An 18,530-nucleotide genomic window follows, 5' to 3' on the forward strand; every position below is an offset into this window, starting at 1 on the left:
TGATATACGTAACTTTGTGTTTTTGCAGATGAACAAGGTTAGACATTTCTGATGATAAGGCTGGCGGGTCATCTGCAGATTGCTCATCTACCCCTGCAGTTTTAAATATAATGGAAATAGCTGCTGATTCTTCTGAACTTGACTCACGTTCCAGTCCACTCGATACAGTCATTTCACAGGGCATTATTCCATAGTCTTTTTCGGCTCCAAACGACATTGGACAGTTTTCGCGCAAATCGTTGTCACTCGTCTGCTAAAGAGTTGTCGGGGTTCAGATATTTCATACAGTTTTCCTGTATCTGGGAAAAGAAAGTTGAAGTTTCAGTTTGACTGGTTAATTCGTTTCAGCTGGTTGTCCTATTTTCCTTCTGAGGACGGTGTTTTTTGTCGATTTTGTCTTCTTTTTCCTACGAAACAGCAGTCAAAGGCAACGACCAGCGATTAGGTAACCTTGTCTGCAAACCCTTCAGAAATTGGAAGAATGCAATTGAATGCTAAACACGTCACCAACAGACACAGTTTAACAAAAATTGTAGTGTTGCCAAAGAAAACTTCATTTATATTGTGGAGAATAGGCAGGATAATATCATCAGACAGATAGACACAGCAAGGACAGCTTAGATTCAGAGAAATCGTCAAAAACTGAGGACGATTGTTGAAACAATAATATTTTGTGGAAGACAACAGCTTGACCTTTGGGGTACAAATAATATCGGTCCCATTTCAGTCACGGAGCAGAACCTTCTCAGAATGATGGGAATTTTCGAGTTCTTTTCCGATAAAAGGCCAAGGCGTGGTGACGAAAGTTCGGCAAAACACCTTGTTTCTTCAGGAGCAAATGACGCATATGTTTCCCAATTATTCAGTACGGTCGGAATGCCGCTTGTGGAGACATTTTTCAACAATCTGCCGAAAAAATAAGCGCAAGATCTAGATTTTCAGTCCCTTTGTTGCTTTTTCCCAGCTATGGATCTGACTGGATATAGGCCTCACTTTTGCAATTTTGTATTTTTTTTACAGCCTTGGGCTTAACCCAAACAAAATGGTAGGTCAGGGCTATGATGACACGACAGTGATGAGCGGCCATCTGAGTGGTGTTCAGGCCATCATAAGGAAATAGGATTCCCGAAAACAGAACCTGACTGGACTCTGCGCAACAATATGGGTCGAGTGCCACGATTCAGTAATCTGTTTTCTTGAGCTGTACCGGCTGATTTTGCGTTCTATCGAAGCTCTTGAGGGAAACAGCAAAAGAGAAACATCTGAGAAATCGTCACAAATGATGGATGAAATGAACCTGTCAGAGTTCGTTATGTGTCTTCATGTCGCAAGGGAACTTTTCTGCCCGACGTTGCCTTTGTTTGAGACTCTTCAGATGATTGAATGTGACTTGGCTGTCGCATGCAGATACGTAAACATTGTTCTTTCCAGAACCATGACTGTACAACAAGATGGTACCACCTCCTTCACTCCTGTTTTCGATAATGCTCTGTCTTTTACAAATACTTTAGGACTTGAAATGACTCGCCCAAGGACAAGAGAGAGAAAGGACTTTTCCTTTTCTAGATCACTTCATCTAGGAGCTTAAGGTAGCAAAAGTACACAAATACTTGGTTTGCTCATGCAGTATTGTAAAAAAAAGGGCCCCTTAAGTATACAAAAGTATGCTTAGTGGATTTGTCCTCATTTGCAAGGGATGGACTGATGGTCTTCACGGTCGACCATTAGACTAAGTCCACGGTTTTCTATTGGACCCACCCCCGAAAAAAAAAATCCTGGATACGGCCCTGGTCTTACCGGAAGTTTCAAAGGTCAGGTTAAAGTACTTTTTACGAGTCATTACTGACGTCAAGGTGCGGCAGAGAGTGATCTTTCTATTGTCCTCATGAAACTGGACGACGATTTCTAATGATCAAGACAAGTTTTAGTGATAGAAAAAAATAAAATGTATATTACATATTAGTAAAAACTTACAGCTTAAATAACATTCGGATATTGAACTTAGGTTTTACTAAATTGCAGTTCTCTAGATGATGAAATTATACAAAGCTGACAGCTTTAAAAATAGCTCCTTCCTAAGTCTACATTCTTCAATAAAACTGAAAGTTAGGAGCAATTCGCTTTGCTTTAAAAGTTAGGCTAATCCTAAAAGCATTCTAATTGCTTTCTCTTTCTCTTCCTCACTTTGATAGACGCTAGCCAAAAGCTTTTAATTCCAAAGAATGAAATAGCGATTAGCGAAGTTCTTGTTCTGTAATACAATTTTATTGGGACTAGTCTGCGTCTATATGACTCTCAAGTACTAAGACAACAGTTGTTTGGGAAGATATCTTTCATGCCTAACGGTTGCAACTTTCTTTTTACCATTTACTCTGCTTTCAACTTAAGAGTATCGTTATATTTATTTTGTTATATGGAAACGCGTAGGCTAGTGGGGCTGCAATCTTGTTTTAGAAATAGTTATAGTTTTACATTCTTCGTTCTTAGTCCTAAGTTATTCGTCCAAATATATACCTTGCATAAATCTTAATTTAGCTGAGATAAGAAAATAGTTCTCTTAAACAGCTTTGCAATCTTCAAATTCTTTTAGTCAACTTGGTTATCTTTATATCCAAATTCGAAAAAGAGAAAGGTAATGCATCTTTCAAAATTTTATACTAGACTCTTTGCTATTGCTACATCCGTTTGAGGGCAGTTTGAAATATTCACATTCATAGCAAAATATGCATACTTCCCAATAACGAAAACTATACGTAAAAAATAGGAAATTTTATATTTTAAAGATCTTTCCCTTGGGACTTTGGGGGGTTCATTTTATTTTCAGTTCCAGGAAAGTTCCTCCAGCGTAAAAACCTCCTTCTCCAGACAATTCTATCCTCGCTGAAAATTCCCCCTACGAAATATCTTGTCGGCAATTCCGCCTGAAAAATTCTCCCTAGCCGACTTTCCTTTGAAAAAACATTTGTTTTTCATTTAAATCCTGGTCGTTTTTCAAATCATGCTGGCAATCCCTCTCCTTAGAAAACTCTTAATGGAAATCTCCTCAATGGAAAGTTTCTTCAGCGAAAAATTTTCCCATAAAGAGTTTTTTCTGCAGAAAATTCCCCCATGGAGAATTTAATTCGTGGAAAACACCCCTTCCCACCGAAAAATCCCTCAGGCAAGTCTAACCTCTTTGGAAATTTCCACCGGTCAATTTTCCCGGAACATCCCAACATGCAGAATTGAGTCGGCATAGAGAAAGTAAAACAAATAATAAGAATTTCGTGTGAGAATTCCGGAAAATTCTGCGTGTGAAATTTCTCCTAGAAAGTTCATAACCGAAAACTTTCCTGTACACGAAATATTCTCCCGTGGAAAATCCCCCTCCCTCAGAAAATTCACCCTCCCTGAAAAATGTCTGCTTACTTCCCAACAACAAATATTAAATGTAAGCAATAGGAAGTGTCATTACTTAAAGCCTTTTCCACAGGGGCTGTGGGGGAGGCATGCCATCCCCTAGACGCAGGATTATTTGACCTCTCAACTATGCTGAATAGAATGGTCATATCAAAATTTTGATCGGGTGATTTCGGGGAAAAAGGGGGTGTGGGAGGGGGGCCTAGTTGCCCTCCAATCTGTTGGTCACTTTAAAAGGCACTAGAACTCACGGGAAAAACATGTTTCAGAACCCTTTTCGGCTTGTGACCAATTTCAGGAGCCTCCAATTGTCCCAAAGAATCCACAATCTTCTTCAAATTAACTGCGGAAAATGGATCAAAAATAAAAAATACTACCATCTAGACCTCCAAGTTCCCCAGTAGTAGAGTCGTTAGCACATATAGAAAATTTATATAAAAAATTTAGGTCTGATAGGTTGTCATCTATTGTGGCTAGGGATTAACTTTAACTTACTTGAATTAAGAAATGCTCGAAATTGTAAATTTTTTCTCAATGCTGGAAATTGAAATTGAGAATTGAAAATACATGTAAATTGAATGCTAAAATTGAAAATACTGGAAATTGAGAACTGTCCTGGAAGCTTCCAGGACATGATGAGAGGGAGGTTCAACTAACCAAAAGGCAATATGTTAATATTACTGCTGGTACTAGTACTAGTCCTACTACTATTAATACTAATACTACTACTGTGACTACTATTACAGGTATGTCTAGGAGCATAAAGGTGAAATTTTCAGAGAATTTTGATGGGGGAAGGTGAACTGAATCACAAAACGTCGTCTATATGCAGGTTGTCAAAAAGGCGTATCAGCTATATCTCAGGGACAGTTTGGTGTGTAAAGTTGAAACTTACAGGGGTTGTCCTATTGTGACTGCTTCTACTCATACTAGTATTAATGCAACTACTACTGCTACTATTATTACTACTACTGCTACTACTACTGCCACCAAAGCTAAGGCTACTATTATTAATTTCACTGAAGCTACTACTACTGCCATTACTATTACTGATGGTATTACTACTACTCCTTCTAAAGCTCAAGTATAGCGTAAGAAATTTGGGGGATATTGAAACTGCATTTAATTAAATTGGAATACACTATACCCACACAGGTTGTCAACAGGACGCATCAGCAATGCTTTAGAAACGCTTGATGGTATTGAATTCAAACTTTCTGGGTGTGTTGAAGGAGATCTTGAATAAACCCTAGGCGCTAAGCGATTGCTGCTACTAATAATCCTACTGCTACTACAACTGTTGCAAGTACGCAACTTAAGGGTATTAAGGTAGATTTTCAAAAAGTGACAAAGCAATATCTCAAGAAAAGCTTATATTATTAAGTTAGACCTTTAATGGGTAAGTTGTTGTGTATTTTGAACTTGCCAGAAGGCACTATGTGGATATTTTCAATACTACTACTACCAGTACAGTTACTGTAACTAATAAGGCTAAATATATATATATATATATATATATATATATATATATATATATATATATATATATATATATATATATATATATATATATATATATATATATATATATATATATATATATTATATATATATATATATATATATATATATATATATATATATATATATATATATATATATATATATATATATATATATATATATATATATATATATATATATATATATGTATATATATATATATATATATATATATATATATATATATATATATATATATATATATATATATATATATATATATATATATATATATATATATATATATATATATATATATATATATATATATATATATATATATATATATATATATATATATATATATATATATATATATATATATATATATAGGAAGGAGAGGCAAGCAGCCCTCCTTCCAAGTCGATTCATTCCCAAACATATCCAATCAAAATTTAAGACAGCCATTCTGCTTAGCATAGTAGAACGGTCCAGTAATTATGTCTATAGGAATATTGGGTATATCAACCCTCCACAATTAATGAAATTTAGCTTCAAAGCTAAATATTGCTGAAAAATTAAATCAAAAGGCACTCGGTGTGTGGTTGCCAATAAGACAGGCAGGTAGCTCACCAACGCCTCGAGAACGAATGGGAGTATTAAGTTGAAACTCTTAGGGCTACTACTATTATTACTAATTTTGCTCTTACAGTTTAAATAAATCAAAAGAGTGTAAGTGTATCCAAAATATCAAAGAGCATAGATAGAATTCTAAGGAATGGTATTAAGTTTAATTAGTCAGGTCAACTTGAGGAGGTAAAAAACTAAGTTAAACAATACTATTTGTGTTAGGATTAAACATTGTTGAAAAGTTTCTCCAACATACAAATAGCAAGCCAAACTATAGATTCTTATTGATAAAATCTAAAAGATATAATTTTCCCATGAAACGAACAGATATTATTTTTTCCATAAAAAACGAACAGAAAATAACTAAAAAAATTCATTTCATTAATTTAAAAAAAATTAATTTAAAGAAAAGTAAAGCTCCATACCAAAAATGAGCAGAAATGAGTAAAATAATCTTCCAAGCATAAAACTACTACAAATTACTATCAATAAATAAATGAAACCGAAAGCGAACAAAAATTACAACAATTAACCGAGTCAAACTCAGAACAAGCAAAAATTAACACGAGTAGTGCTGAAACCCTTATGCCTTCTCAAGACCAGAGCATAATTTGCACTCTACTGCAAAAAAAAAAAAAATTATCGTGGAATGTCAGTTTAATATGCATATACGGTACTGATATTTATTCCTGTAAGTCTTAATAATTTTTTATTTATTAAAATAAAAAAGTGTAAATACTTTTTATGTATTTTGTTTTTATTAAAGTGTAAATTATGTTCTGGTTTTGAGAAGGAATGGGGTTTGTTAACCAACTCATGTTAATTTTTGCTCGTTTTTAGTTTGAATCGGTTATTTACTGTAATTTCTGTTCGTTTTGGGTCTCACTTATTTGTTAGTGGTGATTTGTGGTAGTTTTACGCTTGGAAGATTATTAGAACTTATTTCTGCTCCTTTTTGATTTAATGGAGCTTTTACTTTCCTTTGAAAAACTTGTTTGGTACAAAAAATTTAAGTTAATTTCAATATAAAATAGATAAGACAAAACCCTTTTTACTTTTTACTGTAGAGGAGTAATTCATGATGCTATACTAATATTACAACTCATGCAGAATTGAATTAAATTGATTTACTTTTCTATTAAAATAAGACTTCAATAGATTTTAGAAATGGTGGAAATGATTTGTTATAAAAATCTCTTTTATTTTCAAAATGCACATACATAATACTGTCACGAGAACTCTGAAAAAAAATAAGTTATGTAAGAGTTACACATAAAAATGTAAGAGTAAATCCAATGGAGATCACAACATAAAATAATTTACAAATAAAATTTTTTGACTAGGAAACAATGATAATATAAACAAATGGCATTTTTATCACAGTAACACTGATACTTAAAACAAATATAAAAGGGTCCGGGGAGGGGAGGGACAAAATTCACTATTTCAGTGTCTTTGGTTAGCCTATTTAATCTGAATTTATCTCAAAGAATAATACAGTATGGTCAAAAAATTAATTCAGTGTCTTAGGTTAGCCTATTTAATGTCAATTTATCTCAAAGAATAATACAGCCTGGTCAAAGACCACGGTTCCATAGTCGAAACCAAACCAAAAAAAATTACTTGTTGAAAACTGATATAATTTCAGGATTTCCGAGATATTCCAAAGCCTCTAAAATTCACTATTCTAAAAGACTCCTAGCTTCATCCCCAGTTTATGGTACATGGCAATAGATCTACATCAAAATTTCAGTGATTATATATATTTTTTCATATAGTTGAAGATGATTACCAGGAAATCAAATAGCGTAAACCAGTTTAGAAAATCCTTGTATCTATTCATTAAGAATAGATAGGGGCTAAGAAAAGGGTTTTCTTACAGCTAAAAGCATCTGTGAAAGGTAAACATACACAGAATAAAGCAAACTTCTTTAAGAAAATAAAAATCGAACAGGAAAATACAACGCATCAAGAAAATGGACAAATTTTCATAGAATATACAGCACAATAATTAATCGACACTAAGAGTTCAAGGGTCAATATTTACAATAACTATTAGTTGTTAAGCAGCGTTGTACGTAATTGAGTATGACAAACCAACATTTTATCCTCATCCAAGTTTTCGAATGTACAAATAGAAGTAAGATGTCGAAGTAAAACCATTTGGAACTTGTAACCGGGCAGCATTAAAGGGAACTCACACATTTACAATATTTCTTATAGGCCAATTCCCATTTGTAATATTCATAGCCTCATTTTTCGGGGAACAAGGAATTGGGGTGACACTAGGAAGACCATAGTCTGGATGCTTTTGACGGTTGCTCTTGGCTCGCATGGATCCATTATTGCTGGCTCGAGGTAACTGAAGATCTGCATACTGCAAACTGGCTTTTCCACTTTTAATTGATGAATTCTAGAATTCAAAAGGAAACTTTTAGGTGAATGTATCAACTGTATACCTTATATCTTCCCTTTAATACCTCCCCTTTATGGCATGTTGAGTGTCATTTAATAGGACACACATAAAAAAATAGCTCATTGATAAACCAAAGATTGGAAGGTCCTCTCCCCCACCTAAACAATGATCCACTGCTCTTTCTTCATAATAGCTTATGCACAATTATAATCTTTCCTTCACCTATTTATTTGTCTTAATTTCCCTTTGGCTGAGTTGGAGAGAATTTTCCTGGGAATAATTGTCAATGGGGGGGGGGGGATTTCCAGGGTAAGATTTTCCGCAGGGAAGGGGATTTTCTGGGGTGAGCTTTTCAGCGGGGGATTTCTCTAATGAGGAACAATACGCTGGACCCCCCAAAAATATGGGGGAGCACCTGTAAAAGTTTAACCAGAATTTGTGGATGCTGGATGTTTTCTGGATGTTTATTCTTTGTTTTTACTCCCTACTTTATCCAGCATGGGTGATCACATCGAACCATTGTTTGAATAATTTTGGCAGGGATCTCATTCGAATTAACATCGCGAGTTTTAGCGTGCCTTTGCAAAAACTGAAAATAATCTGAGGGTAACTAGGCCCCATCTCACACCGTTTGTCGCCCCGGCACCTACTGTGGCCAACCATCGGTTCGTGTCAAAATTCTAATGGATAAGTTAAATATATTTTCCAAAATATCAGAAAGATATTTTGGAAAACGATCCCAATTTATGAAAAGGACAAATTTCAAATGAAAAATTTCCTCAATGAAGTTCATTACAACGGTGAGGAAGCAAATACCTTGCTGTAAATACAATTGCTCAGAAATCATATCCAAAACAATTTTAGCTTCGCGAGAACCATTCCTTTTTCATGTAAATGAACATACCACGCAAATATCGTATTATTGGTCCCAATGTCTATTGATGAAATGTAGGAGAAAGGTGAGCATACCTTAACATTGTCAATCGAAATATGAAAACAGATATAACCATGTATGATTGAAGAACTTTGGATCCTCCTCCTCCCTAAATCCTTGTAGAAGAAGAAGATCACGAGGGCTACTTGAATCCAACCGATGATTGTACAATATTGGGAAGGGACTCTTTCGCGTTGAAGCTGAGAGTTCTAGTGGCTTCTTATAAGTTGGTAGTTATTAAAAATCAATAAGACCCCTCCGATGCTTTTCCGATTTGGATCCAATCCTGGCAAAATTTGATGTGATTTATAGAGTCAAAAGAGTCTTTGCAATGAAAAAAGATTTAAATATGCAATTACCAGTTTGTAAAGGCAAACTCAATAAAATACCCTCAACATGATATTAAATACGAACGGAAATTGAATAAAAAAACAAAAGCTTTTTCAAGAGACAGAAACTGTCAAGTATATGAGGGGTTTTCCGGACTCTCAACCGCCAACCATTACGCCAAAGTTTAATTTTTTTCTTGCTTTCAGAGCAAACTAGAGCTATGTGATAAAAAGCAGTTCCTTCACAATGCTTCAGGAATGGTAAGCTTATTTAGTCGCATTTGCTTTAAACAATCAAATATTCAGTTCCAATTCTTTAAAAGGTAATTGGTAAATAAAGCACTAACCATAACCAACTTACTTAATTTTTCTACTACAAAACGCTTTCTCTTCTCAAAAGAGGGGGAATGAGGCGAAGGGTGCCAGCAAACTTATATACAGGATAATTTGTCTTCGTTATGAGTTTTCATACGTCTCTTTACTTTCAAGTGCAAAAACTAATTTTACTGTAATTTTTATTTACTGATTTTATGTTAACTATAATTACGCATATATTCAAGAATTAAAGAAATTATAGATAAGGCCAAAGATGTAAAAGGATAGATATACTTGGAACTAGGGAACTTGATATTTAGTGTTTTATTTCATGAAAAAATAATTAATTTATTATTATAAACCCAACAAGGTCACACAATACAATATTTGATAATTGCCCACACAACCAATATAATGACATAAACTTTAATGCCCCCCCCCCCACAAAAAACAGACAAATTTAAATTACTGTTTTTCCCTTAACACATCATTGACATATTTAAGAATCTGAACGATTGTTCTTTTTAAAGTCGTCTGCAGGATCCCCGGGAGCTCAAGGGTATCACCCTCAAAAAAAAATACTTCTTACACTAGAAAGTAGCTGGCACTTTGCTTGAACGTTTGAAACATCCTAAACTCCTGAACTATATCCGGGGTAAGATAAATAGACATCTAAAGCAAGGATTTTTCTTCCAAATACACTTTTCTATTTTTTCAAAGTAGACACTTCACTAGAACAATAAACCAGGTCCCTATTATCTCGGCCAGCAAATCTAATTAAAAAGAACATCCAAAGCCAAAAAACCTCCTAAACCTGGGCATAAAATTTCGATACTTCTAACTTTTTTACTGACTGAATCGAAATCTGGGTTCTCTGATCTTCTGTTATAAACTGAAACTGATTCATGAGTGATTCATCATTTTTACTGGGTCTTGCCTCTTCATTGCAAATATAATATAGCCCTCCACTAATAGCCCTCTAATCTAATGAGCCTTTATTTGGTTAGGCCACGATCTCTTCCATGCCGGCGATAGCATCTCCAAATAAGGTGTATGTCTAAACGGCCTTCTGGCAGGTTTATCATAACTAGCCAGCACCATATAATTTATGCCAGTCTACTTAATTTAAGCGGCAATAACCCTAGGTCACCTTTAATAGCCTTATTTTGAATCGTTATATCGACACCAATTATTCTTTAAAAGCATTACAGCTGGATTGATTACAATAGTGTAGCCACCTCATGTTACTGAGTATGTACAGTGTATGTAATGTATGTTATATGTTGTACTACATATTATGCCATACATGTGAACTTTTATGCTCGAAATAGTTGAATTAAATAGAATTGTTGATGATATGCTTTTCTTCTCTTAGTCATCTCTTTTACATGCTCTTTCCAACTATCATTTTCTCACAGCTTCCAATAACCAAATGCTTCACTTTCCTTTAACTGTCATCTTTATATTAGAGCTTAGTTTTTGTTCAATATTCCAACTGAGGATCTGTCTAACATGGGCGCCCGCAAGCTGAATTTCAAAGGTGGGGGCTTACCTGGTCTAATTGGCAGTTTCAATGCTATATAATAGAAATCTCAAAACAAAAACATAAAAATATGGCAGCATCATTCAGCCCGGAGAGGGCTGGCATCCCCTCTTGCCCCCCGTATGGGCACCCATGCTGTCTAAACACCATAATCTCTGTTTTTTTTTAATATTCACAATCAGTTTGTTTTTAGCTAAATATCTATTTAATATATTTAACAGAATTTGGGACTCCTCTGAAGATTTACCGACTAACACCGCCTTATCAGCGGAAAACAACAACGGTAAAGTGAACTATAAAACCGCTGGGACATACTACTTTCGAAAATGATCAGCCATATCTTAATATACAGCGTAAACAATCTTGATGAAACACTACTATCCTCTTTTATCCTCTTTCTAATTTCAAACCAGGCCTTTCTCTATATTATCTCTACTACATCTTTTGTCTTCCGATATATATTAGCTAATACCTAAATATTTCTTAAAGGAGATATCCTTCAAAATGCTAATAAGTTTCAAACATTTTATCATGATGAATGGAAATAAAGGAAGGCAATGATTATCAAGACATTTCTTGAACAACATTCAAATAGACTAATATATATATATATATATATATATATATATATATATATATATATATATATATATATATATATATATATATATATATATATATATATATATATATATATATATATATATATATATATATATATATATATATATATATATATATATATATATATATATATATATATATATATATATATATATATATATATATATATATATATATATATATATATATATATATATATATATATATATATATATATATATATATATATATATATATATATATATATATATATATATATATATATATATATATATATATATATATATATATATATATATATATATATATATATATATATATATCTACCTCGACTGATTCTTCGACGGGAATACTTTCCGTGTAAGAAGGATAAAATTCATCGGTGGAAACATAGCCGGAAGAAAACTTCTTCTTAGAAATATCTATACTCACTGAAGAGGTTGAGCTCAGCTTTCCGTTGTGACCATTTGAGAGGCTTAGATCCAATTTACCCCTGAAAAATAAAACAGTTTAAATAATAGTACGAGGTACTTCATAATACGGATACAACTCAAGTAAGCCAAAAAAAGAAAGAAACCTAGAGCTTTCAGTCATGGTGTACAAAAATATTTGGTGTTTATTATATTTAGAAAAAATATATGGCCAAGTGATACAATCCGCTTTTAGCATGGATTTCTGTTCTTTCTAAAAGTCTTTCTATTTAGATATCGATTTTTATTGTAGAGTTGTGAGCCAGTGAGAAGTTGTATTGCCGTACCATTACTTATTTTGAAATTTGAAGTATAAAATGTGGCACATAGTAGAAGGGACTTGTGCCTCCGATTTGTGAATAAGTAAAATCGGAGAATCTCCATACTGAGCGAACATTTGCTAAGCAAAATATTTCCCGGAGAAAAGCCCTTCCACGAAATGTAAAACCTTCCACCCCAAAAGTGGAACAAGCTCCGACTGAACCTTGTATCAAAAGAATTTTTGTTCTCTATTTTTCAAAATATCTTATTTAATTTAAGCAGCAGATCCCCTCCTCTTTCCTCTCTTATTGCTATTGTTTTGTACGCTATCGTGTCGTTTGCATCCTTAACTTCCGACGCCCACTAATTTTGTAGTAAATTTTGTTACGTGTTTAAACCTTATATGATACACCATTGTGCAAGTTAATTTTCTATGCATAAAAAAAACAGCCTTAAATAAAAATACAATCCATTTTCAAACAGTTCGTGGTAAGGAGCGACCCGGCTCAATGGTAACCGAAACTCCAGAAAACGGGTTTTTGATACCAATAGATACATCAAAAGAATCAAATTTCAATGCTGATTCCAAATATACAAATTTCATCAAGTTTAGTGCTACCCATCAAAAGTTAAGCGCCTGAGAAAATTTGGCTGTTTTTCGAAAAAAGGGGGAAAGACCCCTTAAAAGTTATAGAGCCTTGATGAAAATCACACCATCATATTCAGCGTATCAGAGAACCATACTGTAGAGGTTTGAAGCTCTTATATGCAAAAATATGAAACTTTGTATTTTTTGCAAGAAGAAAGATCACGGATGCGCATTTATTTGTTTGTTTGTTTGTTTTTTTCTCAGGGGTCATTGTATCGACCCAGCTTTCCTAGGATATCGTAGGTAGGCTCATTGCAACGAAAATTAAAAGATCTAGTGCTATTTTTAAGTCCCCAAAAAATAGAGGGCAACTATGCCCCTACTTACGCTCATTTTTTTCCCAAAGTCACCCGATCAAAATTATTAGATGGTCATTTTGTTTAGCATGGTCGAAAATATGATAACTATGTCTTTTAGGATGACCTAATCCCCCGAAGTCCCCGAGGAGAGGGATAAAAGTTATGAACTTTACCCAATCTTAACATATAGTATTGGTTATTGGGAAGTATACAGAAATTTTCAGGAGGGTTTTTTTCTGGTAGTGGGGGGGGGGGGTTAGTCGGGGGTTATGTTGGAGGATCTGTCCATGAAGGAAGTTTTCATGGGGGAAGGGAAATTACTATGAAGGGGGTGCCGGACTTGCCAGCATTATTTATTGGTTATTGGGAAGTATACAGACATTTTCAGGAAGGATTTTTTTCTGGAGGGAGGGGGGATGGAGGAGGGGGTTACCCGGGAGAATCTTTCCATGGAGGATGTTTCTTTGGGGTAAAGGACATTTCTATGAAGGGGGTGCCGGATTTCCAAGCATTATTTAAAAAACGATAGAAAAACAGAAATTAAATAAAAAAACAAGTTTTTTTCAACTGAAAGTAAGAAGCAATATTAAAACTTAAAACGAACAGAAATTATTATGTATATGAGGTATATGAGAGTGTTCGCCCTCTAGTCAATACGTCGCTCTTTACGCTACAGTTTTTTTTAGTACTTACAAAAGAGTCATCTATTCTAATTAACCGCCCTTTGTGATTCAGGGGTTTGTGATTCGGACAAAATTCGAACTTTAGCGTAAAGAGCGAGGTATTGACTAAGGGGCGAACTCCCTAATATACCTAATAAAAATATACGAATATAGCAATTCGTTACGTAAGTTATTTCGTAAGTTACGTCGGAACAAAATTTCGAGAAAGCCAATTAGCCAGAAAAGGAAAATTAATATACGAATTTCATTTTAATTATTCATGTATGGTGAGCCAAAATAAAAGCTGCATTAATTCAAAAACGTTCAGAAATTAACTAAAAAAACAAGTTTTTTTTAACTGAAAGTAAGGAGCGACATTAAAACTTAAAACAAACAGAAATTATTCCGTATATGAAAGGGGCTGTCCCCTCTTCAATGCCTCACTCTTTACGCTAAGGTTTGACTCTTTGTCACAGCTGTACTTTTTAAAACAATAAAAACTTTAGTGTAAAGAGCGAGACATTGAGGAGAGAACAGCCCCTTTCATATACGGAATAATTTCTGTTCGTTTTAAGTTTTAATGTCGCTCCTTACTTTCAGTTAAAAAAAACTTGTTTTTTTAGTTAATTCTACCCTAGGATGGATGGTTGATAGAAAATATCTAACAACAAGTGAAAATGACATCATGTTTTCTACAATAATGAAAAAGGTTTATGCCTGCTTCGCCTCTCACTCACAATACCTGTCTTGGCTTTGTCTCCAATTTGCCAACGGCTTGATGGCAACTTGATTTTAATTAAACCGCTAGTTTACGCTAGTAGTAAAAAAGTTTCTCTCAGTTTACACACTGAAATAATTTATATCTGTACTGAATTTTAATTACTTACTTTTCAATGTCCGAAGAGCTCTTCAGATTTCCTTTGCCTGAAAAAAAAAGTATTAATCTCACAAAAGTGACAACTTAAAGGTAAAATAGAAATTCTCAGTTCTGATTACTTTTTTCCTCTCCAAATAAAGGAGTGAAGCGTTCACTAATGAATAATTGATAGGGCTTACCATATATCAGGTAAGAAACTTAGCTTCATGAATAAACAAGATTAAGAATCGTAGATTCCCTTAAGTTAGTTATTTAAAGCCTTCTAGCAAGACAATCTTTTTTCCAATGAAAACTTTTATCCTTATTGTGACTAACAAGGACACCGGAAGAACATTTTCTAGGGGGGGGGGGCAGACGCCAAAATAGCAGTGCTGGTTGTGTGACAGGGAATATATTTCAAGATATTTTTTCGTAGGAATAAGTGTATTTTTAAATACTTTAAGAAAAAACTCAAATAAAAAGAGTAATTAAATTGCATGCAAAATGAAACAAATAACAGTAAATTTTAAATGACAATTCCTGGCAAAGGGATCAATTTATTTAATCAATAATATATTTAATTATTATGCATTTAATCTTAAAAGAAAATCAAACTCAAACCAAAATTACAGAAAGATTTATTGCTTCCGTAGATTATAACAAATGTAGACTTGTCTTTATGCAATTTCCTTCGCCTTAGAATAGTCTACAGAAAAAGTAGAGATGCTCAAAATCATGTTTCCTGCATAGATAACACGTTTTGACTTTATAACGACCACGTAAAAAGTACCTCTTTTATAACAGGACAATTCTCCCCATCAAACTTAAATAAAAAGACATTAAAAAAAATAAAATAGAATATCGAAAGAAAAACAAAATTTAAACTTACTATCCAGCTGTCAAACTGACCCTCTTTCTTTTTATTGTCCTATTGACCTATTCAACATATATATACGTGTTACGGTGAATGTCCGAAATCTAGTTAATGTCGACATTCACCGGCGAATGTTCGAAATTCATTTTTCTCTGCTTCGATTCAATTACCTTTGCAAGTCAGCTTTTTTAGTCTTAAGCAACCTATGATGGTAAAAGTTAAAATTTAGGTCAGGTTAGATTATGTTAGTTTAGATTAGGTTAAGTTAAATTTGGTTCTAAACATCAGAAATGGGTTAAAAACCTAACTTAAGCTAACGTAAACCAACCTAACCTCGTCTAAACAAACCTAATCTAATTTAACCAAATGTTTCATCATCAAACCTTGCATTTAATTGAAAAAAATTAATGGCAACGGTGACTAAAGCCAAGGAGTAAAAAAGGTATTTCGGACATTCACTGGTGAATGCCGACATTCACCGTAACACGATATATATTATATATATATATATATATATATATATATATATATATATATATATATATATATATATATATATATATATATATATATATATATATATATATATATATATATATATATATATATATATATATATATATATATATATAAATAAATATATATGTATATACGTTAGCAGCAAATGTTACTACTGGATAAGCACATATGCAACAGACTAATTAGGAGGGGGCATATTTGAAGGACGGAAGCAATTCAAAACGCAACTGAATGGAAAGTTCTATTTTCAACGATGATTAGGATGGACGATAACTGGGAAAACGTTTCCATTTTCTGCTTTTGTACATGAACTAGGAATAAGTTTTCATTTTCTGTTTTTTAATATACAAAGTCAACCTGCCAAAGCTTATTTTTGGGCAAGTCATTAACCGTTGATTTGCTTTTCTCTTGGAAACTACCGTTTCCACACAAAAAAAGGATATATCATTCCTTTAAGATCCATAATGCACGGTTAGTCCAAATATATTCCTGCAGAAAGGGGAGGTTAGTGAGTAAATAACCCCCATCATATTGACCAGGAGGGCCTCTCAAAAGAACTTTTGAAAATATGGGCCTAAGAATGCATATTTTGAAGCTTTGGTCCCATCCCTTCTGCGCCATAAAAATATAACTAAATATAAGTAATCCCTCTATCTCCCCATAATTTATGGTACGACTGTGTGATAGTGTATATTACTGTAAAACCGGACTCTAGAAACGTACTATTACCGTACAATGACTTTTCAGACTGGGACCTCATATGGATACTCTTTTCGATAGTTCAGAGCCAAGTGACAATCTCAGTATCTTGATTCAATGCCATTTTGTTCCTTTAATGCTAAAATTGTTGTTTTGCAGAGAAAAACAAATTTCAGAAATCAGTGCTTTGCTATGCTACCATCTCTTTTGTCACTTACAAAGGATACTAGAATTCAACTGACAAAATACTACAGGAAACTTTCTGTTTTAATTCTTTGTTTTTAGAAAGGTAACAAAAAAGGCAGACTTCATTGATCTTCCACTTGAGACGCCCAATTAGTCTTTCATCAAAACCAGACAAGTTGATTAAAGAGACTGTAGGTTAAATTATTTGATGAGCTTCGGTGCTGAATCAAGCACCGGTTTGAACTCGCTTTAGTACATAACTGCTACTGAGCAAATTGGACAAAAAACTTTTGACTAATTTTTTCGCGGTGTTAAAATGTGTAATTTGTCGATATTTTTTCCTAAATTCCTGTGTTCCATTTAAGAGCTTATATATTTAAAATTAAAATGCTTATAATCAAGAGTGTCCAGAAGGTACGCTACCAAAAAGTTACAAGCCGTTTAAAAATCAGTTCTCATCAAAATTGGGTCTGCAATTGGACTGCATTTGAGAACCGCCTCCCAATTGGTATGAATATCCCTCTGAGTGGAACCTCCAGATTTTTTTTATTTTCCTTAGGGTAAGTAAATTAACGATATTTGCTCCTTATTTTGCCCTATCTACGTAATTGACTAATGTCTAGAAAAATAGTCTTGAAAGTACTAATCATATCGGTACTTTATATGAAAGTACTCATAGTATGCACTATTATGGTATTGACTTATTGATTTTCCTGAGCACTGAAATTAGCAACCAGAATCCCAGTCTCAAATAATGCCCTAACTTTAGATCCAAAGAGGCCTGACCCTGGTACCAAAGTAACGATTTTAGTTTTACCGTTGAAAATCAAACAATAGTTTCAAGGTTTTCAGAATCCCGGTCTTAAATAATGCTCTAACTTTACATCCAAAGAGGGCTGACCCTGGTACCAAAGTAACAATTTTAGTTTTACCGTTGAAAATGAAACAATAGCTTCCAGGTTTTCAGTCGTTTCTCATGTCAGAGATACAAGAAGCTTCTCACTTGGAGTAAAATTGAAAACTACGACCGAAAGAAAGTGGGCTTTTGGCTATGTATTTAATGAATTTGTATCATTTAGTTCCAAATTACATTGCCTTTTATAACTTAGACTGTACAGCAAATTTCCCTTTTACACATAGTTTTTCACTGTAAATATGATTTCCGCCTCAGGTCTTAAATTATTTCGTTCCCTGGAGGATTTATCCATCCAGAATTCCTATATCCTACTCATGAATTCGTATCCACTTTTCTAGGCTTTATTTTCCATCAAATTATACGGTCAATTTTTTTTTGCCCGGGGAATCTTATGCATAAGCATTGCATAAAGTAGGACATAATATCAGGTCAAAATGATTCAGGCA

General features: G+C 33.6%; 1 protein-coding gene across 2 annotated transcripts in view; it reads right to left on the minus strand.

Annotated features, from left to right (window-relative positions):
• Positions 1 to 6,731: 6,731 nt before the first annotated feature.
• LOC148951245 (kin of IRRE-like protein 3) overlaps positions 6,732 to 18,530 on the minus strand; it is a 114,343-nt gene continuing 102,544 nt past the window's right edge. Inside the window, exons 12-14 of one of the 2 annotated variants that reach the window (XM_089090195.1) lie at positions 14,922 to 14,958; positions 12,126 to 12,186; positions 6,732 to 7,945 (exon numbers count right to left, since the gene is read on the minus strand). In XM_089090195.1, the coding sequence (XP_088946321.1) occupies positions 7,730 to 7,945; positions 12,126 to 12,186; positions 14,922 to 14,958 (314 nt within the window). In that variant the 3' untranslated portion in view covers positions 6,732 to 7,729. Of the gene's footprint in view, positions 7,946 to 12,020; positions 12,187 to 14,921; positions 14,959 to 18,530 lie in introns of both variants that reach the window. The other variant, XM_089090194.1, reaches the window with a different exon arrangement.

The sequence above is a fragment of the Artemia sp. Qi Xiang Cuo genome, chromosome 6 (assembly GCF_049724085.1).
Source record: "Artemia sp. Qi Xiang Cuo chromosome 6, ASM4972408v1, whole genome shotgun sequence".
Taxonomy (NCBI): domain Eukaryota; kingdom Metazoa; phylum Arthropoda; class Branchiopoda; order Anostraca; family Artemiidae; genus Artemia; species Artemia sp. Qi Xiang Cuo.